The sequence below is a fragment of the Coregonus clupeaformis genome, chromosome 16 (genome assembly GCF_020615455.1).
Source record: "Coregonus clupeaformis isolate EN_2021a chromosome 16, ASM2061545v1, whole genome shotgun sequence".
NCBI lineage: Eukaryota > Metazoa > Chordata > Actinopteri > Salmoniformes > Salmonidae > Coregonus > Coregonus clupeaformis.
This window is the reverse complement of record NC_059207.1, coordinates 7,188,654-7,214,314: the sequence shown is the minus strand read 5'-3', so window position 1 is coordinate 7,214,314 and position 25,661 is coordinate 7,188,654. Positions and strand designations below refer to the sequence as shown.

Here is a 25,661-nt window from a genome sequence, read left to right as displayed (position 1 = left end):
TGAGGAAGCGAATAGCGCCCGTCCATTCCGACCAAAGGACTGAGGAAGCGAATAGCGCCCGTCCATTCCGACCAAAGGACTGAGGAAGCGAATAGCGCCCGTCCATTCCGACAAAGGACTGAGGAAGCGAATAGCGCCCGTCCATTCCGACCAAAGGACTGAGGAAGCGAATAGCGCCCGTCCATTCCGACCAAAGGACTGAGGAAGCGAATAGCGCCCGTCCATTCCGACCAAAGGACTGAGGAAGCGAATAGCGCCCGTCCATTCCGACCAAAGGACTGAGGAAGCGAATAGCGCCCGTCCATTCCGACCAAAGGACTGAGGAAGCGAATAGCGCCCGTCCATTCCGACCAAAGGACTGAGGAAGCGAATAGCGCCCGTCCATTCCGACCAAGCCCTCCCTTCAGATGGTTTCACAGCACTATAGCTGGCATGTTTCAGAGAGCTACAGCACCAACTGGCAACCAGTCAAAAAAACCTTTTATGAAAAGGTCATCTGCTTTGAATGTTATTTCTGATTAATATTTAACCTTTGTTTAGTGGCATTAAGAAGCAAGACATTGCCAAGCAGTAGGAGACCATACATAATACATGAGTGAATGGTCTTGTCTTGTCTTGTCTTGTCTTGAGGCCCAACAAAGTGGAACCAGCTCTTTGAAGAAACCCCCTGTAGAGGCCACATCACATCCCAGTAAACTTCACCAGTCAGCAGATCAATGTAGACTCTCCTTTTGTCTCTGCATGCATAGAGACTGGCTTCTGTGGCTATTCTGCTGGGGGTAATAACCATGTAATATCCGTGACAGGCCACACAACAGAGTCTCTTTAACAGACAGGCTACACAACAGAGTCTCTTTAACAGACAGGCCACACAACAGAGTCTCTTTAACAGACAGGCCACACAACAGAGTCTCTTTAACAGACAGGCCACACAACAGAGTCTCTTTAACAGACAGGCCACACAACAGAGTCTCTTTAACAGACAGGCCACACAACAGAGTCTCTTTAACAGACAGGCCACACAACAGAGTCTCTTTAACAGACAGGCTACACAACAGAGTCTCTTTAACAGACAGGCTACACAACAGAGTCTCTTTAACAGACAGGCTACACAACAGAGTCTCTTTAACAGACAGGCTACACAACAGAGTCTCTTTAACAGACAGGCTACACTACAGAGTCTCTTTAACAGACATGCTACACTACAGAGTATCTTTAACAGACAGGCTACACAACAGAGTCTCTTTAACAGACAGGCTACACAACACAACCGCTGTTTCCAGAATATGACCATCTCTGGTGGGAAGCTGATTCATCCAGTAAGTGTGTGACATAGATGTGTGTTTGTATTGTGGTCAAGAGATCTCTCCAGGCTGGAGGACAGGGGAGGCTCCTGCTCTGCCTACTGTGGGAGGGAGATCTCTCCAGGCTGGAGGACAGGGGAGGCTCCTGCTCTGCCTACTGTGGGAGGGAGATCTCTCCAGGCTGGAGGACAGGGGAGGCTCTTGCTCTGCCTACTGTGGGAGGGAGATCTCTCCAGGCTGGAGGACAGGGGGGGCTGCTGCTCGACCGATTGTGGAAGGGAGATCTCTCCAGGCTGGAGGACAGGGGGGGCTGCTGCTGGGCCTACTGTGGGAGGGAGATCTCTCCAGGCCGGAGGACAGGGGAGGCTGCTGCTCGGCCTACTGTGGGAGGGAGATCTCTCCAGGCTGGAGGACAGGGGGGGGGGCTGCTGCTGGGCCTACTGTGGGAGGGAGATCTCTCCAGGCTCCCTGCTCCCAGCAGATATCACCATCCACACTGTCCTGTTGGGAGAGACAACGGTTGGTAGAGGTTGCCATCAACAGACCAGACCTTCATTGCCTCAATGGCTTATAAAGCACGTTATTGTCCCATTATTCCGACCTGTTGCCATTCAACTCTAGCCTTGTCCCAGATCTGTTTGTTATGGCTTGCCAACTCCTATGGTCATTCGCAGCACAAACAGATTTTAAACTAATCAGGATCAGAATACCCTTAAGACAAGACAAGGCCCAGGTCTGAATTAGCCCCTGATTAGAAGGAGAGGAGGTTACCTTCAGGCTGTCTCTTCTGCAGGATCAGAATACCCTTAAGACAAGACAAGGCTAGGTCACCTTTAGGCTGCATGACGTCGTGGGACTTTTCACCAGTGTGCAGAAGTTAAAGGTGATGTTCACCCAAAAACACTCCTGGGCCCTTTATAACACTCCTGGGCCCTTTATAACACTCCTGGGCCCTTTATAACACTCCTGGGCCCTTTATAACACTCATGGGCCCTTTAAAACACTCCTGGGCCCTTTATAACACTCCTGGGCCCTTTAAAACACTCCTGGGCCCTTTATAACACTCCTGGGGCCTTTATAACACTCCTGGGCCCTTTATAACACTCATGGGCCCTTTATAACACTCCTGGGCCCTTTATAACACTTGCCTGGACGTTTGTCAATACCCCAGACAGTTGTTAGGTCCATTGCTTGAGTATTTAGAGTTCTGTATTTTATATAAAAATGCAACATGTATGAAATTACCTAAAATGCATTAAAAACGATGTGCATTTATTGTTAAATAAACAACAATTGGTGTCTCTGCATTAAATTGCCAAGTATATTTAAAAAAATTACTTGCTGGCGGAAAGGTCTTCCATATCGTCTGTAATCCAGTCATACTTTTCTTTGTGGCTGTAAGACAGGAAGCAGGACGAAGGTCACTTCCTGACGAAAAGTCGCTTTCGGTCATAGCTGTACTCCCTCTAGTCACAACCCAGAATACAATGCACTGCTTTAATTTCTTCACATTCACAAAGGTAAGTTAGCAGCTGACCATACTTGTAAATATTGCAAGAAAATGGACACATATTTAACCCCTATTTTTTTGTTGCCACAAAACTACCTCCAACTACCATTCATTTTTAAATCCGGTACCGGGTAACCTTCAGACGAGTCCTGTGAAACACGGAGAACACCATTGTGTTTGTGAGAGTCTCCTCTTTCCATAGAGTGGTCATATTAATTAGTAGGCTAAACCGTTTGGGAGCTACAGACGTTTTTTGTGAGTAGACAGTTCCTGTAACAGTACTATGAACCATGTAACAGTACTATGAACTATGTAACAGTACTATGAACTATGTAACAGTACTATGAACTATGTAACAGTACTATGAACTATACAACAGTACTATGAACTATGTAACAGTACTGTGAACTATGTAACAGTACTATGAACTATGTAACAGTACTATGAACTATGTAACAGTACTGTGAACCATGTAACAGTACTATGAACCATGTAACAGTACTATGAACCATGTAACAGTACTATGAACCATGTAACAGTACTATGAACCATGTAACAGTACTATGAACCATGTAACAGTACTATGAACCATGTAACAGTACTATGAACCATGTAACAGTACTATGAACCATGTAACAGTACTATGAACCATGTAACAGTACTATGAACCATGCAACAGTACTATGAACCATGTAACAGTACTATGAACCATGTAACAGTATTGACTATGAACCATGTAACAGTACTATGAACCATGTAACGGTACTATGAACCATGTAACAGTACTATGAACCATGTAACAGTACTATGAACCATGTAACAGTACTATGAACCATGTAACGGTACTATGAACCATGTAACGGTACTATGAACCATGTAACAGTACTATGAACCATGTAACAGTACTATGAACCATGTAACAGTACTATGAACCATGTAACAGTACTATGAACCATGTAACAGTACTGTGAACTATGTAACAGTGAACTATGTAACAGTACTATGAACCATGTAACAGTACTATGAACTATGTAACAGTACTATGAACCATGTAACAGTACTATGAACTATGTAACAGTACTATGAACCATGTAACAGTACTATGAACTATGTAACAGTACTATGAACCATGTAACAGTACTATGAACTATGTAACAGTACTATGAACCATGTAACAGTACTATGAACCATGTAACAGTACTATGAACCATGTAACAGTACTATGAACCATGTAACAGTACTATGAACCATGTAACAATACTATGAACCATGTAACAGTACTATGAACCATGTAACAGTACTATGAACCATGTAACAGTACTATGAACCATGTAACAGTACTATGAACCATGTAACAGTACAATGAACCATGTAACAGTACTATGAACCATGTAACAGTACTATGAACCATGTAACAGTACTATGAACCATGTAACAGTACTATGAACCATGTAACAGTACTATGAACCATGTAACAGTACTATGAACCATGTAACAGTACTATGAACCATGTAACAGTACTATGAACCATGTAACAGTACTATGAACCATGTAACAGTACTATGAACCATGTAACAGTACTATGAACCATGTAACAGTACTATGAACCATGTAACAGTACTATGAACCATGTAACAGTACTATGAACCATGTAACAGTACTATGAACCATGTAACAGTACTATGAACCATGTAACAGTACTATGAACTATGTAACAGTACTATGAACCATGTAACAGTACTATGAACCATGTAACAGTACTATGAACCATGTAACAGTACTATGAACCATGTAACAGTACTATGAACCATGTAACAGTACTATGAACCATGTAACAGTACTATGAACCATGTAACAGTACTATGAACCATGTAACAGTACTATGAACCATGTAACAGTACTATGAACCATGTAACAGTACTATGAACCATGTAACAGTACTATGAACCATGTAACAGTACTGTGAACTATGTAACAGTACTGTGAACTATGTAACAGTACTATGAACCATGTAACAGTACTATGAACTATGTAACAGTACTATGAACCATGTAACAGTACTATGAACTATGTAACAGTACTATGAACCATGTAACAGTACTATGAACTATGTAACAGTACTATGAACCATGTAACAGTACTATGAACCATGTAACAGTACTATGAACCATGTAACAGTACTATGAACCATGTAACAGTACTATGAACCATGTAACAGTACTATGAACCATGTAACAGTACTATGAACCATGTAACAGTACTATGAACCATGTAACAGTACTATGAACCATGTAACAGTACTATGAACCATGTAACAGTACTATGAACCATGTAACAGTACTATGAACCATGTAACAGTACTATGAACCATGTAACAGTACAATGAACCATGTAACAGTACAATGAACCATGTAACAGTACTATGAACCATGTAACAGTACTATGAACCATGTAACAGTACAATGAACCATGTAACAGTACTATGAACCATGTAACAGTACTATGAACCATGTAACAGTACTATGAACCATGTAACAGTACTATGAACCATGTAACAGTACTATGAACTATGTAACAGTACTATGAACTATGTAACAGTACTATGAACCATGTAACAGTACCTATGAACCATGTAACAGTACTATGAACCATGTAACAGTACTATGAACCATGTAACAGTACAATGAACCATGTAACAGTACTATGAACCATGTAACAGTACTATGAACCATGTAACAGTACTATGAACTATGTAACAGTACTATGAACCATGTAACAGTACTATGAACCATGTAACAGTACTATGAACCATGTAACAGTACTATGAACCATGTAACAGTACTATGAACCATGTAACAGTACTATGAACCATGTAACAGTACTATGAACCATGTAACAGTACTATGAACTATGTAACAGTACTATGAACCATGTAACAGTACAATGAACCATGTAACAGTACAATGAACCATGTAACAGTACAATGAACCATGTAACAGTACTATGAACCATGTAACAGTACTATGAACCATGTAACAGTACTATGAACCATGTAACAGTACTATGAACCATGTAACAGTACTATGAACCATGTAACAGTACTATGAACCATGTAACAGTACTATGAACCATGTAACAGTACTATGAACCATGTAACAGTACTATGAACCATGTAACAGTACTAGAACCATGTAACAGTACTATGAACCATGTAACAGTACTATGAACCATGTAACAGTACTATGAACCATGTAACAGTACTATGAACCATGTAACAGTACAATGAACCATGCAACAGTACTATGAACTATGTAACAGTACTATGAACCATGTAACAGTACTATGAACCATGTAACAGTACTATGAACCATGTAACAGTACTATGAACCATGTAACAGTACTATGAACCATGTAACAGTACTATGAACCATGTAACAGTACTATGAACCATGTAACAGTACTGAACCATAAACAGTACAATGAACCATGTAACAGTACTATGAACCATGTAACAGTACTATGAACCATGTAACAGTACTCATGAACCATGTAACAGTACTATGAACTATGTAACAGTACTATGAACTATACAACAGTACTATGAACTATGTAACAGTACTATGAACCATGTAACAGTACTATGAACCATGTAACAGCTTACTATGAACCATGTAACAGTACAATGAACCATGTAACAGTACTATGAACCATGTAACAGTACTATAACCATGTAACAGTACTATGAACTATGTAACAGTACCATGAACCATGTAACAGTACTATGAACCATGTAACAGTACTATGAACCATGTAACAGTACTATGAACTATGTAACAGTACTATGAACTATGTAACAGTACTATGAACTATACAACAGTACTATGAACTATGTAACAGTACTATGAACCATGTAACAGTACTATGAACCATGTAACAGTACTATGAACCATGTAACAGTACTATGAACCATGTAACAGTACTATGAACCATGTAACAGTACTATGAACCATGTAACAGTACTATGAACCATGTAACAGTACTATGAACTATGTAACAGTACTATGAACCATGTAACAGTACTATGAACCATGTAACAGTACTATGAACCATGTAACAGTACTATGAACCATGTAACAGTACTATGAACCATGTAACAGTACTATGAACCATGTAACAGTACTATGAACCATGTAACAGTACTATGAACCATGTAACAGTACTATGAACCATGTAACAGTACTATGAACTATGTAACAGTACTATGAACCATGTAACAGTACTATGAACCATGTAACAGTACTATGAACCATGTAACAGTACTATGAACCATGTAACAGTACTTTGAACTATGTAACAGTACTATGAACCACGTAACAGTACTATGAACCACGTAACAGTACTATGAACCACGTAACAGTACTATGAACCACGTAACAGTACTGTGAACCACGTAACAGTACTGTGAACCACGTAACAGTACTGTGAACCACGTAACAGTACTGTGAACCACGTAACAGTACTGTGAACTATGTAACAGTACTGTGAACCATGTAACAGTACTGTGAACCATGTAACAGTACTGTGAACCATGTAACAGTACTGTGAACTATGTAACAGTACTGTGAACTATGTAACAGTACTATGAACTATGTAACAGTACTGTGAACTATGTAACAGTGTGTATTCTACCTACAATCCGCTGTACCCTACGTACATAACTTCTGTAACATACATGGGTTTTAAAGGTGCTCATTGTTAAGTGGAAGCAGGATGTATTTTACTATAGTATAAAATATTCTATAATAATCTTAACTCTGTATGTGGGTATTTTTGGAACTGTGCAATTCCCTTCATTGAAACAATTTAATATTAGGATAATCTGTCTACGGCTTGTGTTGTCCGCGTTGAGACTCTGAGATATGGAACCACAGCCCTGGGTGCATAGTACCTATTAGCCTCGTGAGTCAGCTTATGGCAAATTGACGTGAAAAGTACAGTGGGGAGAACAAGTATTTGATACACTGCCGATTTTGCAGGTTTTCCTACTTACAAAGCATGTAGAGGTCTGTAATTTTTATCATAGGTACACTTCAACTGTGAGAGACGGAATCTAAAACAAAAATCCAGAAAATCACATTGTATGATTTTTAAGTAATTCATTTGCATTTTATTGCATGCCATAAGTATTTGATACATCAGAAAAGCAGAACTTAATATTTGGTACAGAAACCTTTGTTTGCAATTACAGAGATCATACGTTTCCTGTAGGTCTTGACCAGGCTTGCACACACTGCAGCAGGGATTTTGGCCCACTCCTCCATACAGACCTTCTCCAGATCCTTCAGGTTTCAGGGCTGTCGCACCTTTTAGCTCCCTCCAAAGATGTTCTATTGGGTTCATGTCACGATCGTCGTTAAGAGAGGAGGACCAAGGCGCAGCGTGATGAACGAGCATGTTTATTTATCATTAGCGATAAACACGGACAGTAAACAAAAACAACAAACGACTCGTAACGTCCTAGGTAACATAGACCAACACGGAACAAGAACCCACAACCACAAAGGGAAAAACAGACAGTATAAATATGGCTCTCAATCAGAGACAACCAGCCACAGCTGACACTCGTTGCCTCTGATTGGGAGTCACTAAGGCCAACATAGAAATAAACCAACTAGAACTCCCAACATAGAAATTCACCACATAGAAAGAACACACCCTGGCTCAACATATAGAGTCCCAGAGCCAGGGTGTTACAGTTCAGGTCTGGAGACTGGCTAGGCCACTCCAGGACCTTGACATGCTTCTTACGGAGCCACTCCTTATCAAATCAAATCAAATCAAATGTTATTGGTCACATGCGCCGAATACAACAGGTGCAGACATTACAGTGAAATGCTTACTTACAGCCCTTAACCAACAGTGCAATGTGCGGGGGCACCGGCTAGTTGAAGTAGTTGAAGTAATATGTACATGTGGGCAGAGTTAAAGTGACTATGCATAAATAATTAACAGAGTAGCAGCAGCGTAAAAGGATGGGGTGGGGGGGCAGTGCAAATAGTCAGGGTAGCCATGATTAGCTGTTCAGGAGTCTTATGCCTTGGGGGTAGAAGCTGTTGAGAAGTCTTTTGGACCTAGACTTGGTACTCCGGTACTGCTTGCCGTGCGGTAGCAGAGAGAACAGTCTATGACTAGGGTGGCTGGAGTCTTTGACAATTTTGAGGGCTTTCCTCTGACACCGCCTGGTATAGAGGTCCTGGATGGCAGGAAGCTTGGCCCCAGTGATGTACTGGGCCGTACGCACTACCCTCTGTAGTGCCTTGCGGTCGGAGGCCAAGCAGTTGCCATACCAGGCAGTGATGCAACCAGTCAGGATGCTCTCGATGGTGCAGCTGTAGAATTTTTTTGAGGATCTGAGGACCCATGCCAAATCTTTTCAGTCTCCTGAGGGGAATAGGCTTTGTCGTGCCCTCTTCACGACTGTCTTGGTGTGTTTGGACCATGATAGTTCGTTGGTGATGTGGACACCAAGGAACTTGAAGCTCTCAACCTGTTCCACTACAGCCCCGTCGATGAGAATGGGGGCGTGCTCAGTCCTCTTTTTTTTCCTGTAGTCCACAATCATCTCCTTAGTTGCCCTGGCTGTGTGTTTCGGGTCGTTGTCATGCTGGAAGACCCAGCTACGACCCATCTTCAATGCTCTTACTGAGGGAAGGAGGTTGTTGGCCAAGATCTCGCGATACATGGCCCCATCCATCCTCCCCTCAATACGGTGCAGTCGTCCTGTCCCTTTTGCAGAAAATCATCCCCAAAGAATGATGTTTCCACCTCCATGCTTCACGGTTGGGATGGTGTTCTTGGGGTTGTACTCATCCTTCTTCTTCCTCCAAACACGGCGAGTGGAGTTTAGACCAAAAAGCTCTATTTTTGTCTCATCAGACCACATGACCTTCTCCCATTTCTCCTCTGGATCATCCAGATGGTCATTGGCAAACTTCAGACGGGCCTGGACATGCGCTGGACATGCGCTGGCTTGAGCAGGGGGACCTTGCGTGCGCTGCAGGATTTTAATCCATGACGGCGTAGTGTGTTACTAATGGTTTTCTTTGAGACTGTGGTCCCAGCTCTCTTCAGGTCATTGACCAGGTCCTGCCGTGTAGTTCTGGGCTGATCCCTCACCTTCCTCATGATCATTGATGCCCCACGAGGTGAGATCTTGCATGGAGCCCCAGACCGAGGGTGATTGACCGTCATCTTGAACTTCTTCCATTTTCTAATAATTGCGCCAACAGTTTTTGCCTTCTCACCAAGCTACTTGCCTATTGTCCTGTAGCCCATCCCAGCCTTGTGCAGGTCTACAATTTTATCCCTGATGTCCTTACACAGCTCTCTGGTCTTGGGCATTGTGGAGAGGTTGGAGTCTGTTTGATTGAGTGTGTCTTTTATACAGGTAACGAGTTCAAACAGGTGCAGTTAATACAGGTAATGAGTGGAGAACAGGAGGGCTTCTTAAAGAAAAACTAACAGGTCTGTGAGAGCCGGAATTCTTACTGGTTGGTAGGTGATCAAATACTTATGTATTGCAATAAAATGCAAATGAATTACTTAAAAATCATACAATTTGATTTTCTGGATTTTTGTTTTAGATTCCGTCTCTCACAGTTGAAGTGTACCTATGATAAAAATTACAGACCTCTACATGCTTTGTAAGTAGGACAACCTGCAAAATCGGCAGTGTATCAAATACTTGTTCTCCCCACTGTATATATTTTTTTGCATTTTAGCTAACCCTAACTCTTCTCCTAACGTTAACCTAATTCTCCTAACCTGCTACATTAATTGTCCTAACCTACTGCGTAAATTCTGCTTACCTGCTACGAAATGTCAGTTTCGACAAAAGCTGTATCCCTTCTAGACAAAACCGCCTTGGTGCCCCCCCAAAAAAACAATGTATCTTCCCCCGCCAGGAAGGGCCGCAGCTTGAGTTCCAGAAAATAAATTATATATTGTAAAATAAATAAAAAAACCTGGTTATTAGCTATATCAGCCTGTTCCCTGCCGCTGTGGGGCAGCTGACAGGCTGCTGAAGGTGAATGTAAATACACTGAGTTCCCCCTGAGCGGCATTCCTCTGCAGCGCACAGATTACTTCCTGTTTAGATTGGGCACTGGATAGATAGATAGAGAAGACATGGAGTCAATCACACTGGCAACTATTAGTGTCAGTCTCACAGTATCCACAGCTCTTATGGTGGCAACTATTAGCGTCAGTCTCACAGTATCCACAGCTCTTATGGTGTCAACCATTAGTGTTAATTATCGGCAGCACGCAGATAATTGTCTAGCAATGAAGAGCATTGAAGAGAACGATCCTACCGAGAAGCGTTCAGTTCAGTGATGGTTGATTATTCATTTTTATAGAGGAAAGTGAAGACAGTAAAAGGGTGATGTCATTTTTTCGTTCGTTGTGCCGGCCAATGGGAAAGCTTTGAAGGAACGGTCTGAAAGGCGCGTTCATCCATGTTTGGTTGATCTTGATCATTACTGAAAGGGAAGTGAAGACACATAGCTATAGTTGATTAAAGAGAACATTGTTTTCAGAAAACCGATTACTATGTTTGGAAAATGGAGGTGAGATTAACCTTGGTTCCTCCATGAATCATCCAGCTCAGAGTAGAGCTTGTTGATGTGCCCAATTAGAACGCAGCATGCAGTTCTTCTACATTTGACATTTTAGTCATTTAGCAGATGCTCTTATCCAGAGCGACTTACAGTTAGTGAGTGCATACATTATTATAAAAAAATAAAAAAATAAAAATTCATACTGGCCCCCCGTGGGAATCGAACCCACAACCCTGGCGTTGCAAACGCCATGCTCTACCAACTGAGCTACATCCCTGCCGGCCATTCCCTCCCCTACCCTGGACGACGCCGCCCCCCCCATGGGTCACCCGGTCGCGGCCTGGATTCGAACCAGGATCTCTAGTGGCACAGCTAGCACTGCGATGCAGGACCACGCTATGAGAAGGGTATCACACAGTGGAATGGAAAACATTTCAATATCTTTGTTGGTTTCTTGTGAAAAACAAATATGAACCAAATTGTTTGTTTAGCAAGAGACTGTATGGGAAAGTAACTCATTATTTTTCTGGTACTTAGATTGTAAATTGCCCAGTGAAAAGAAAACCCTGACAGTGATTTTCTGTGGTGTATTATGACTGATATGCTAAACAGTGGGAAGTTTGTTTCCACAAACACAAAACAAAAGTCAGGCTAAAGTAGTTTCACATAATTGTCAGTGTTACTTAGTTATTGGCGTGGAAGATCATACAACTCTGCGATACTAGATATCACTACAGAATCACCATTCTGAGATGTTACATTATGCATTGGAATTCAGTGTTTCCCCTGCTATCAGCAGACTGGGGTGGGGCTGCCATTCTGTTACCGCCCCCCCCTCCTCCCTTTCTTCATTGTTGGCAGCTGCCTTGACAACCTGAGTAAAGAGGAAAGCATCTATCTAAGAGACTTTGCATTTGGGTCCAATGTTTTCTTCTCATTAATCACTCTAAAGTATTTGAAGGCCAGAGACAAACTGCATGACAGTAATAGTATGAAAGGACTGTCTGTGTCGGTTTCTTTTTTAAGTGATGAATCTGTCATTCATTCATTACTATCTTCATTAATTATTATCATTTATTATTATTATGATTGTTATTATTATAATCTTCCTGTCTGTTGTCCCCCTCCAGATCAACATGTTTGTGGAAGGGTTCCATGATGCATTGCTGCTGTACGCTCTGGCGCTGCACGAAGCCATCAGAAACGGCCTCACCAAGAAGGACGGCGCAGAGATCACATATCGCATGTGGAACAGAACATTTGAAGGTAAAAAAAACAAAACAAAAAAACTCTTTGCTCCTTATTACATTTGAGTCCCAAATGGCACCCTATTCCAAATGGCACCCTATTCCAAATGGCACCCTATTCCAAATGGCACCCTATTCCCTACACAGTGATTCTGTCTGAGTGTAATATGGAGTGAGCAGCTAGTATCCCCAGCCCTGTTAACCAGAAAGTCATATCCCCAGCCCTGTTAACCAGAAAGTCATATCCCCAGACCTGTTAACTAGAAAGTCATATCCCCAGCCCTGTTAACCAGAAAGTCATATCCCCAGCCCTGTTAACCAGAAAGTCATATCCCCAGCCCTGTGAACCAGAAAGTCATATCCCCAGACCTGTTAACTAGGAAAGTAATATCCCCAGACCTGTTAACCAGAAAGTCATATCCCCAGCCCTGTGAACCAGAAAGTCATATCCCCAGACCTGTTAACTAGAAAGTAATATCCCCAGACCTGTTAACCAGAAAGTCATATCCCCAGCCCTGTTAACCAGAAAGTCATATCCCCAGCCCTGTTAACCAGAAAGTCATATCCCCAGCCCTGTGAACCAGAAAGTCATATCCCCAGACCTGTTAACTAGAAAGTAATATCCCCAGACCTGTTAACCAGAAAGTCATATCCCCAGACCTGTTAACCAGAAAGTCATATCCCCAGCCCTGTTAACCAGAAAGTCATATCCCCAGACCTGTTAACTAGAAAGTCATATCCCCAGACCTGTTAACTAGAAAGTCATATCCCCAGCCCTGTTAACCAGAAAGTCATATCCCCAGCCCTGTGAACCAGAAAGTCATATCCCCAGACCTGTTAACCAGAAAGTCATATCCCCAGCCCTGTTAACCAGAAAGTCATATCCCCAGCCCTGTGAACCAGAAAGTCATATCCCCAGCCCTGTTAACCAGAAAGTCATATCCCCAGACCTGTTAACCAGAAAGTCATATCCCCAGACCTGTTAACTAGAAAGTCATATCCCCAGCCCTGTGAACCAGAAAGTAATATCCCCAGCCCTGTTAACCAGAAAGTCATATCCCCAGCCCTGTTAACCAGAAAGTCATATCCCCAGACCTGTCATATCCCCAGCCCTGTTAACTAGAAAGTCATATCCCCAGCCCTGTGAACCAGAAAGTCATATCCCCAGCCCTGTTAACCAGAAAGTCATATCCCCAGCCCTGTTAACCAGAAAGTCATATCCCCAGCCCTGTTAACCAGAAAGTCATATCCCCAGCCCTGTTAACTAGAAAGTCATATCCCCAGACCTGTTAACCAGAAAGTCATATCCCCAGCCCTGTGAACCAGAAAGTCATATCCCCAGCCCTGTGAACCAGAAAGTCATATCCCAGACCTGTTAACTAGAAAGTCATATCCCCAGCCCTGTTAACCAGAAAGTCATATCCCCAGACCTGTTCATATCCCCAGCCCTGTTAACCAGAAAGTCATATCCCCAGCCCTGTGAACCAGAAAGTCATATCCCCAGCCCTGTGAACCAGAAAGTCATATCCCCAGACCTGTTAACCAGAAAATCATATCCCCAGCCCTGTTAACCAGAAAGTCATATCCCCAGCCCTGTTAACTAGAAAGTCATATCCCCAGCCCTGTTAACCAGAAAGTCATATCCCCAGACCTGTTAACTAGAAAGTCATATCCCCAGCCCTGTGAACCAGAATTCCAGCTGAACCAGAAAGTCATATCCCCAGACCTGTTAACTAGAAAGTCATATCCCCAGACCTGTTAACTAGAAAGTCATATCCCCAGACCTGTTAACTAGAAAGTCATATCCCCAGCCCTGTTAACCAGAAAGTCATATCCCCAGACCTGTTAACTAGAAAGTCATATCCCCAGCCCTGTTAACCAGAAAGTCATATCCCCAGACCTGTTAACTAGAAAGTCATATCCCCAGACCTGTTAACTAGAAAGTCATATCCCCAGACCTGTCATATCCCCAGACCTGTCATATCCCCAGACCTGTCATATCCCCAGACCTGTCATATCCCCAGACCTGTCATATCCCCAGACGTGTCATATCCCCAGACTACAATTAAAGTGCTGTCTAATAGGAGGGAGATGAGTCAGAGTCAACACTGAGTACAGAACTCTTTCATCTGCAATGATTAGAGTCCAGTTACAGAGCACATGTACCCTGGCCAAGCCACATTGCCAGCTCTTAAATAACAATGTTTTGTTCAATAGGAATCGTCAAGAACAGGGTCATATTTTCTTGTTAAAATAAATAATATTTTTTAAATGCCAAATATTTGGGAACACAGGCGCAGGGATTAAATTAAAATTGTTGGAGTGCCTGCCAACACAAATGGTGGGAGGAGAGATGGGATTTCCTGTTATGTCGGCCGGGGGACGGAATTCCTCTACTCTGCTCTCCGCTCTCTGTTTTCCTTGGAATGTTGGGCTCTTGTAGCTAATTAATTCTGCCATTCTTTGCATGCCGCTGGTCCTCTGGTTGCTGGGGCTAGGCATCGCAGGCCAGGTGTCTATGGACTTCAACGGGGACAGATACGGAGACTTCTCCGTGATGAGCATGACCAACACAGAGGCGGGCACCTATGAGGTAAGAACAGAACAGGGCCTCAAGCTAATCCTAACCCTCCTGCATGGCCCTTGATCAGGGCCCTTATTCGTATAGCGTCTCAGACAAGGAGTGCTGATCTAGGATCAGGCCCCCCTTATTAATAATAATCTAAAAAAGCAAACTGAACCTATAGCACTCCTTCTCTACACCTATGATATAAGAAAAGAACAGATAACTTCATCCTGTAACCTCCTGCATCTCCAGTCATCAGATGGGTTTGTTAGATGGCTTAAATCTTTCACAGTGGACCGATAAAACCATATAATGCCATTTGGCTTTGTCAAATGACCCCTTATAGATTCTCTTCATAAAGGACTGTACATTGAAAAACAATGTAACTGGGAATCAAAATGGCGTGCCCCTACTCCAATATTTAACAATAATGCTTTGCAATCTGGAGGGCGGCCTTTTGCGTCCCCCAATGTTCCAAATGTGGAATCCGTACCCTTGTCAATATCATGGATGGTAATGGTTTGAAAAGAATTCCAAGATTTTACATTTACATTTAGATTTGAAAGACACATACACATGACCAGGCAACTCCTTTTTTCTATATTTACAACTTAGGTCAGCTATGCTAGCCTGTGGAGTCCCTTGGGAAACCCAACTACTGAACCATCCGATGATGGAATTTATGAAACAATTATCTGGGCTCCCAAAAGGACCGATCTCCATAGTATACAGTGAGGGGAAAAAAGTATTTGATCCCCTGCTGATTTTGTACGTTTGCCCACTGACAAAGAAATGATCAGTCTATCATTTTAATGGTAGGTTTATTTGAACAGTGAGAGACAGAATAACAACAAAAAAATCCAGAAAAACGCATGTCAAAAATGTTATAAATTGATTTGCATTTTAATGAGGGAAATAAGTATTTGACCCCCTCTCAATCAGAAAGATTTCTGGCTCCCAGGTGTCTTTTATACAGGTAACGAGCTGAGATTAGGAGCACACGCTTAAAGGGAGTGCTCCTAATCTCAGTTTGTTACCTGTATAAAAGACACCTGTCCACAGAAGCATTCAATCAATCAGATTCCAAACTCTCCACCATGGCCAAGACCAAAGAGCTATCCAAGGATGTCAGGGACAAGATTGTAGACCTACACAAGGCTGGAATGGGCTACAAGACCATCGCTAAGCAGCTTGGTGAGAAGGTGACAACAGTTGGTGCGATTATTCGCAAATGGAAGAAACACAAAATAACTGTCAATCTCCCTCGGCCTGGGGCTCCATGCAAGATCTCACCTCGTGGAGTTGCAATGATCATGGAACGGTGAGGAATCAGCCCAGAACTACACAGGAGGATCTTGTCAATGATCTCAAGGCAGCTGGGACCATAGTCACCAAGAAAACAATTGGTAGCACACTACGCCGTGAAGGACTGAAATCCTGCAGCGCCCGCAAGGTCCCCCTGCTCAAGAAAGCACATATACATGCCCGTCTGAAGTTTGCCAATGAACATCTGAATGATTCAGAGGAGAACTGGGTGAAAGTGTTGTGGTCAGATGAGACCAACATCAAGCTCTTTGGCATCAACTCAACTCGCCGTGTTTGGAGGAGGAGGAATGCTGCCTATGACCCCAAGAACACCATCCCCACCGTAAAACATGGAGGTGGAAACATTATGCTTTGGGGGTGTTTTTCTGCTAAGGGGAAAGGACAACTTCACTGCATCAAAGGGACGATGGACGGGGCCATGTACCGTCAAATCTTGGGTGAGAACCTCCTTCCCTCAGCCAGGGCATTGAAAATGGGTCGTGGATGGGTATTCCAGCATGACAATGACCCAAAACACACGGCCAAGGCAACAAAGGAGTGGCTCAAGAAGAAGCACATTAAGGTCCTGGAGTGGCCTAGCCAGTCTCCAGACCTTAATCCCATAGAAAATCTGTGGAGTTAGCTGAAGGTTCGAGTTGCCAAACGTCAGCCTCGAAACCTTAAAGACTTGGAGAAGATCTGCAAAGAGGAGTGGGACAAAATCCCTCCTGAGATGTGTGCAAACCTGGTGGCCAACTACAAGAAACGTCTGACCTCTGTGATTGCCAACAAGGGTTTTGCCACCAAGTACTAAGTCATGTTTTGCAGAGGGGTCAAATACTTATTTCCCTTATTAAAATGCAAATCAATTTATAAAATTTTTGACATGCATTTTTCTGGATTTTGTTGTTGTTATTCTGTCTCTCCCTGTACAAATAAACCTACCATTAAAATGATAGACTGATCATTTCTTTGTCAGTGGGCAAACGTACAAAATCAGCAGGGGATCAAATACTTTTTTCCCTCACTGTATAAACAACTTTTGTAAAGCTCATATTCTGAGCTAGTCATTAAAAAGTATGGTCTACAGATCTAAGTGAATCTGAACAACCCTGTAGCCCTTTCCTGCAGTCTATGCCCAAAAGCGCCCTCTTTGGCCTCATGGGTGGAATGTTATTAATGTTTTTAATAATTTCATAATTAATAAAGATACTTTTTAAATAACTTGACAGTGTTTCTATGTCCAACAGTTTTGTTATATTTCAGTCTTCTGTGATGTGTATATAAAGTGTAATATAGGGATATAAACTCAAAATTGAATACATTTCAACTCTATATCTGACATGGTACAGGTGTCTTCTTTTTTCTAAGCCCATATCCATGTGTGTGATGTATACTTTTGTTTCAAAGTAGATTTGTTTAAGACTACCAAGAAACACTGTGTGTGACTCTGATTTAGCCCACTGCAGTAAAAGGTTAATTAGAACAGAATATGGAAAAATATGACTTTGGCATCTCGTAATCCGAACCATCAATTTATACATTTGAAGTTTGTTCACAGACCGTATGGGAGGTTGGGGGAATGGGATGGGATGGGAGGTTGGGGGAATGGGATGGGACGTTGGGGGAATGGGATGGGATGGAGGTTGGGGGAATGGGATGGGATGGGAGGTTGGGGGAATGGGATGGGATGTTGGGGGAATGGGATGGGATGGGATGTTGGGGGAATGGGATGGGATGGGATGGGAGGTTGGGGGAATGGGATGGGATGGGATGGGAGGTTGGGGGAATGGGATGGGATGGGAGGTTGGGGAATGGGATGGGATGGGATGGGAGGTTGGGGGAATGGGATGGGATGGGATGGGATGGGAGGTTGGGGGAATGGGATGGGACGTTGGGGAATGGGATGGGATGGGAGGTTGGGGGAATGGGATGGGATGGGATGGGAGGTTGGGGAATGGGATGGGATGGGATGGGAGGTTGGGGGAATGGGATGGGATGGGAGGTTGGGGGAATGGGAAGGGATGTTGAGGGAATGGGATGGGATGTTGGAGGAATGGGATGGGACGTTGGAAGAATGGGATGGGAGGTTGGGGGAATGGGATGGGAGGTTGGGGGAATGAGAGGTCGGAGGAATGGGATGGGAGGTCGGAAGAATGGGATGGGAGGTTGGGGGAATGGGATGGGACTTTGGAGGACCTGAGCCCTAGGACCATGCCTCAGGACTACCTGGCCTGATGACTCCTGGCTGTCCCCAGTCCACCTGGTTGTGCTGCTGCTCCAGTTTCCACTCTTCTGCCTGCGGCTATGGAACCCTGACCTGTTCACCGGACGTGCTACCTTGTCCCAGACCTTCTGTTTTCAACTCTCTCTCTCTACCGCACCTGCTATTTCAACCTCTAAATGCCCGGCTATGAAAAGCCAAGTGACATTTACTCCTGATGTACTGACCTGTTGCAACCTCTACAACCACTGTGATTATTATTTGACCCTGCTGGTTATCTATGAACGTTTGAACATCTTGGAGAAAAAGATGGCCTTAATGGCCATGTACTGTTATAATCTCCACCCGGCACAGCCAGAAGGGGACTGGCCACCCCTCAGAGCCTGGTTCCTCTCTAGGTTTCTTCCTAAGTTTCTGGCTTTCTAGGGAGTTTTTCCCTAGCCACCATGCTTCTACATCTGCATTGCTTGCGGTTTGGGGTTTTAGGCTGGGTTTTCTGTATAGCACTTTGTGACATCTGCTAATGTAAAAAGGGCTTTATAAATGAATTTGATTGATTGATTGATTGATTGGATGGGATGTTGGAGGGATGGGAGGTTGGTGGAATGGGATGGGAGGTTGGAGGAATGGGATGGGAGGTTGAAGGAATGGGATGGGACGTTGGGGGAATGGGATGGGATGTTGGGGAAATGGGACATTGGGGGAATGGGATGGGACTTTGGGAGAATGGGATGGGAGGTTGGGGGAATGAGACGTTGGGGGAATGGGATGGGATGTTGGGGGAATGGAACGTTGGGGGAATGGGATGGGATTTTGGGAGAATGGGATGGGAGGTTGGGGGAATGGGATGGGACGTTGGAGGAATGGGATGGGAGGTTGGAGGAATGGGATGGGATGTTGGGGGAATGGGACATTGGGGGAATGGGATGGGAGGTTGGGGGAATGGGATGGGAGGTTGGGGGAATGGGATGGGAGGTTGGAGGAATGGGATGGGAGGTTGGAGGAATAGGATGGGAGGTTAGGGGAATGGGATGGGATGGGAGGTTGGAGGGATGGGATGGGAGGTTAGGGGAATGGGATGGGATGGGAGGTTGGAGGGATGGGAGGTTGGGGGAATGGGATGGGAGGTTGGAGGAATGGTTTGGATGCTGGAGGGATGGGATGTTGGAGGAATGGGATGGGAGGTTGGGGGAATGGGATGGGATGGGAGGTTGGGGGAATGGGATGGGATGGGAGGTTGGGGGAATGGGATGGGGGTTGGGGGAATGGGATGGGAGGTTGGGGGAATGGGATGGGGGTTGGGGGTGGAGGCTCACTTCTTTTAGTTTATTTTCCTTTGCATACTGGTTGTATTGTTACTTTTTGATTCTGTAATATGATCTTAATGATCAATACTTTATATTTATGGACCTTTTTTAAAAATGTTTTTTCTTTTTGAGTGACAGCCAACAGGAAAATGTTAACGGAGTATGAGATTGTATGAGTTTGATTGAGGTTGACTGTTCTTGTTTCAGAGGTGTGTAGCTAATTACTTTGGTGTCTGTGTGTTTTCAGACTGTGTGTAACTACTTTGGTGTGAACGAGAGTTTCCAGATGCTTCCGGTGTTCAACCCGGAACACTTCACCCTGAGAGGACGGCACAGAGTGCACCACGCAGACCTGCCAGACACATCATGTAAATGACCTCTACAGCTTCTCTCTCTGTCTACACACATCAAGCCATGAGATTGAAACACCCATTGTTTTGTCTCAGATGTTTTATGTAGAGGTTCAGTGCTTGACGTGGGACTGAAATAGGTGCCGGTACTGTTTATATTCAGGTGCAGGAGCTCTACAATACTTTAGAGCTAATAAAACAAGCCTGCATGTATTCAGCTCAAGCCTGCAGGTATTCAGCTCAAGCCTGCAGGTATTCAGCTCAAGCCTAAAGGTATTCAGCTCAAGCCTACAGGTATTCAGCTCAAGCCTAAAGGTATTCAGCTCAAGCCTAAAGGTATTCAGCTCAAGCCTAAAGTTATTCAGCTCAAGCCTGCAGGTATTCAGCTCAAGCATGCAGGTATTCAGCTCAAGCATGCAGGTATTTGTCTGATGTCGTCCCCTAAGGGCAAACCCCACCCAACTGGCCAATCAAGTTAAAGAATAGTGTAACACAGATGTGTAGCTGAGGTGCTGTTAGCCTAACTAATAGCCTCCCCCTTCCTCTCCAAGCAGGTGGACTAGGAGTATCTGCTGTTACTGGGATCATAGTGGGAGCCCTGCTGGGGACAGCACTGCTCATGGCCTTCTACTTCATCAGGTAAGACAGAACTAATCTATAGGAAAAGCATAACGACTGACAGATATATGGGGAATACAGACATGACAGCTATAGGAATACAGACATGACAGCTATAGGGGGAATACAGACATGACAGCTATAGGGGAATACAGACATGACAGCTATAGGGGGAATACAGACATGACAGCTATAGGGGGAATACAGACATGACAGCTATAGGAATACAGACATGACAGCTATAGGAGGAATACAGACATGACAGCTATAGGGGAATACAGACATGACAGCTATAGGAGGAATACAGACATGACAGCTATAGGGGGAATACAGACATGACAGCTATAGGGGGAATACAGACATGACAGCTATAGGAATACAGACATGACAGCTATAGGAATACAGACATGACAGCTATAGGGGGAATACAGACATGACAGCTATAGGGGGAATACAGACATGACAGCTATAGGGGGAATACAGACATGACAGCTATAGGAGGAATACAGACATGACAGCTATAGGGGGAATACAGACATGACAGCTATAGGGGGAATACAGACATGACAGCTATAGGGGGAATACAGACATGACAGCTATAGGGGAATACAGACATGACAGCTATAGGGGGAATACAGACATGACAGCTATAGGGGAATACAGACATGACAGCTATAGGGGAATACAGACACGACAGCTATAGGAGGAATACAGACATGACAGCTATAGGAGGAATACATACATGACAGCTATAGGAATACAGACATGACAGCTATAGGGGGAATACAGACATGACAGCTATAGGAGGAATACAGACATGACAGCTATAGGGGGAATACAGACATGACAGCTATAGGGGGAATACAGACATGACAGCTATAGGGGAATACAGACATGACAGCTATAGGGGAATACAGACATGACAGCTATAGAAAATACAGACATGACAGCTATAGGGGAATACAGACATGACAGCTATAGGGGGAATACAGACACGACAGCTATAGGGGAATACAGACATGACAGCTATAGGGGGAATACAGACATGACAGCTGTAGGGAATACAGAGCTGACAGCTATAGGGGAATACAGACATGACAGCTATAGGGGAATACAGACATGACAGCTATAGGGGGAATACAGGCACGACAGCTATAGGGGAATACAGGCATGACAGCTATAGGGGAATACAGACATGACAGCTATAGGGGAATACAGACATGACAGCTATAGGGGGAATACAGACGTGACAGCTATAGGGGGAATACAGACATGACAGCTATAGGGGAATACAGACATGACAGCTATAGGGGAATACAGACATGACAGCTATAGGGGAATACAGACATGACAGCTATAGGGGGAATACAGACATGACAGCTATAGGGGGAATACAGACATGACAGCTATAGGAGGAATACAGACATGACAGCTATAGGGGGAATACAGACATGACAGCTATAGGGGGAATACAGACATGACAGCTATAGGGGGAATACAGGCATGACAGCTATAGGGGGAATACAGGCATGACAGCTATAGGGGAATACAGGCATGACAGCTATAGGAGGAATACAGACATGACAGCTATAGGAGGAATACAGACATGACAGCTATAGGAATACAGACATGACAGCTATAAGGGGAATACAGACATGACAGCTATAGGGGGAATACAGACATGACAGCTATAGGGGGAATACAGACATGACAGCTATAGGGGGAATACAGACATGACAGCTATAGGGGGAATACAGACATGATAGCTATAGGGGGAATACAGCCATGACAGCTATAGGAGGAATACAGACATGACAGCTATAGGGGGAATACAGACATGACAGCTATAGGGGGAATACAGACATGACAGCTATAGGGGGAATACAGACATGACAGCTATATGGGGAATACAGACATGACAGCTATAGGAATACAGACATGACAGCTATAGGGGAATACAGACATGACAGCTATAGGGAATACAGACATGACAGCTATATGAATACAGACATGACAGCTATAGGGGGAATACAGACATGACAGCTATAGGGGGAATACAGACATGACAGCTATAGGAATACACACATGACAGCTATAGGAATACACACATGACAGCTATAGGAATACAGACATGACAGCTATAGGGGGAATACAGACATGACAGCTATAGGAGGAATACAGACAGCAGCTATAGGGAATACAGACATGACAGCTATAGGGGAATACAGACATGACAGCTATAGGGGGAATACAGACATGACAGCTATAGGAATACAGACATGACAGCTATAGGAATACAGACATGACAGCTATAGGAGGAATACAGACATGACAGCTATAGGAATACAGACATGACAGCTATAGGAGGAATACAGACATGACAGCTATAGGAATACAGACATGACAGCTATAGGAATACAGACATGACAGCTATAGGAGGAATACAGACATGACAGCTATAGGAATACAGACATGACAGCTATAGGAGGAATACAGACATGACAGCTATAGGGGAATACAGACATGACAGCTATAGGGGAATACAGACATGACAGCTATAGGGGGAATACAGACATGACAGCTATAGGGGGAATACAGACATGACAGCTATATGGGGAATACAGACATGACAGCTATAGGAATACAGACATGACAGCTATAGGGGGAATACAGACATGACAGCTATAGGGGGAATACAGACATGACAGCTATATGAATACAGACATGACAGCTATAGGGGGAATACAGACATGACAGCTATAGGGGGAATACAGACATGACAGCTATAGGGGGAATACAGACATGACAGCTATAGGGGGAATACAGACATGACAGCTATAGGGGGAATACAGACATGACAGCTATAGGGGGAATACAGGCATGACAGCTATAGGGGGAATACAGGCATGACAGCTATAGGGGGAATACAGGCATGACAGCTATAGGAGGAATACAGACATGACAGCTATAGGAGGAATACAGACATGACAGCTATAGGAGGAATACAGACATGACAGCTATAGGGGAATACAGGCATGACAGCTATAGGGGGAATACAGGCATGACAGCTATAGGGGAATACAGGCATGACAGCTATAGGAGGAATACAGACATGACAGCTATAGGAGGAATACAGACATGACAGCTATAGGAATACAGACATGACAGCTATAGGGGGAATACAGACATGACAGCTATAGGGGGAATACAGACATGACAGCTATAGGGGGAATACAGACATGACAGCTATAGGGGGAATACAGACATGACAGCTATAGGGGGAATACAGACATGATAGCTATAGGGGGAATACAGACATGACAGCTATAGGAGGAATACAGACATGACAGCTATAGGGGGAATACAGACATGATAGCTATAGGGGGAATACAGCCATGACAGCTATAGGGGAATACAGACATGACAGCTATAGGAATACACACATGACAGCTATAGGAATACAGACATGACAGCTATAGGGGGAATACAGACATGACAGCTATAGGAGGAATACAGACATGACAGCTATAGGAGGAATACAGACATGACAGCTATAGGAGGAATACAGACATGACAGCTATAGGAATACAGACATGACAGCTATAGGGGAATACAGACATGACAGCTATAGGGGGAATACAGCCATGACAGCTATAGGAGGAATACAGACATGACAGCTATAGGAATACAGACATGACAGCTATAGGAATACAGACATGACAGCTATAGGAGGAATACAGACATGACAGCTATAGGAATACAGACATGACAGCTATAGGAGGAATACAGACATGACAGCTATAGGGGGAATACAGACATGACAGATATAGGGGAATACAGACATGACAGCTATAGGGGGAATACAGACATGACAGCTATAGGAGGAATACAGACATGACAGCTATATGGGGAATACAGACATGACAGCTATAGGAATACAGACATGACAGCTATAGGGGGAATACAGACATGACAGCTATAGGGGAATACAGACATGACAGCTATAGGAATACAGACATGACAGCTATAGGGGGAATACAGACATGACAGCTATAGGAGGAATACAGACATGACAGCTATAGGAGGAATACAGACATGACAGCTATAGGGGGAATACAGACATGACAGCTATAGGGGGAATACAGACATGACAGCTATAGGGGGAATACAGACATGACAGCTATAGGGGAATACAGCCATGACAGCTATAGGAGGAATACAGACATGACAGCTATAGGAATACAGACATGACAGCTATAGGAATACAGACATGACAGCTATAGGAGGAATACAGACATGACAGCTATAGGAATACAGACATGACAGCTATAGGAGGAATACAGACATGACAGCTATAGGGGGAATACAGACATGACAGATATAGGGGGAATACAGACATGACAGCTATAGGGGGAATACAGACATGACAGCTATAGGGGGAATACAGACATGACAGCTATATGGGGAATACAGACATGACAGCTATAGGAATACAGACATGACAGCTATAGGGGGAATACAGACATGACAGCTATAGGGGGAATACAGACATGACAGCTATGAATACAGACATGACAGCTATAGGGGAATACAGACATGACAGCTATAGGGG

At 43.7% G+C, this 25,661-nt stretch overlaps 1 protein-coding gene across 1 annotated transcript in view; it reads left to right on the top strand.

Moving 5' to 3' along the window:
• LOC121584474 (atrial natriuretic peptide receptor 3-like) overlaps positions 1-25,661 on the top strand; it is a 98,237-nt gene that overhangs the window by 58,401 nt on the left and 14,175 nt on the right. Inside the window, 4 exon segments of the mRNA XM_041900367.2 lie at positions 12,563-12,698; positions 15,178-15,272; positions 20,329-20,449; positions 20,986-21,070. Of these exon segments, the coding sequence (XP_041756301.2) occupies positions 12,563-12,698; positions 15,178-15,272; positions 20,329-20,449; positions 20,986-21,070 (437 nt within the window).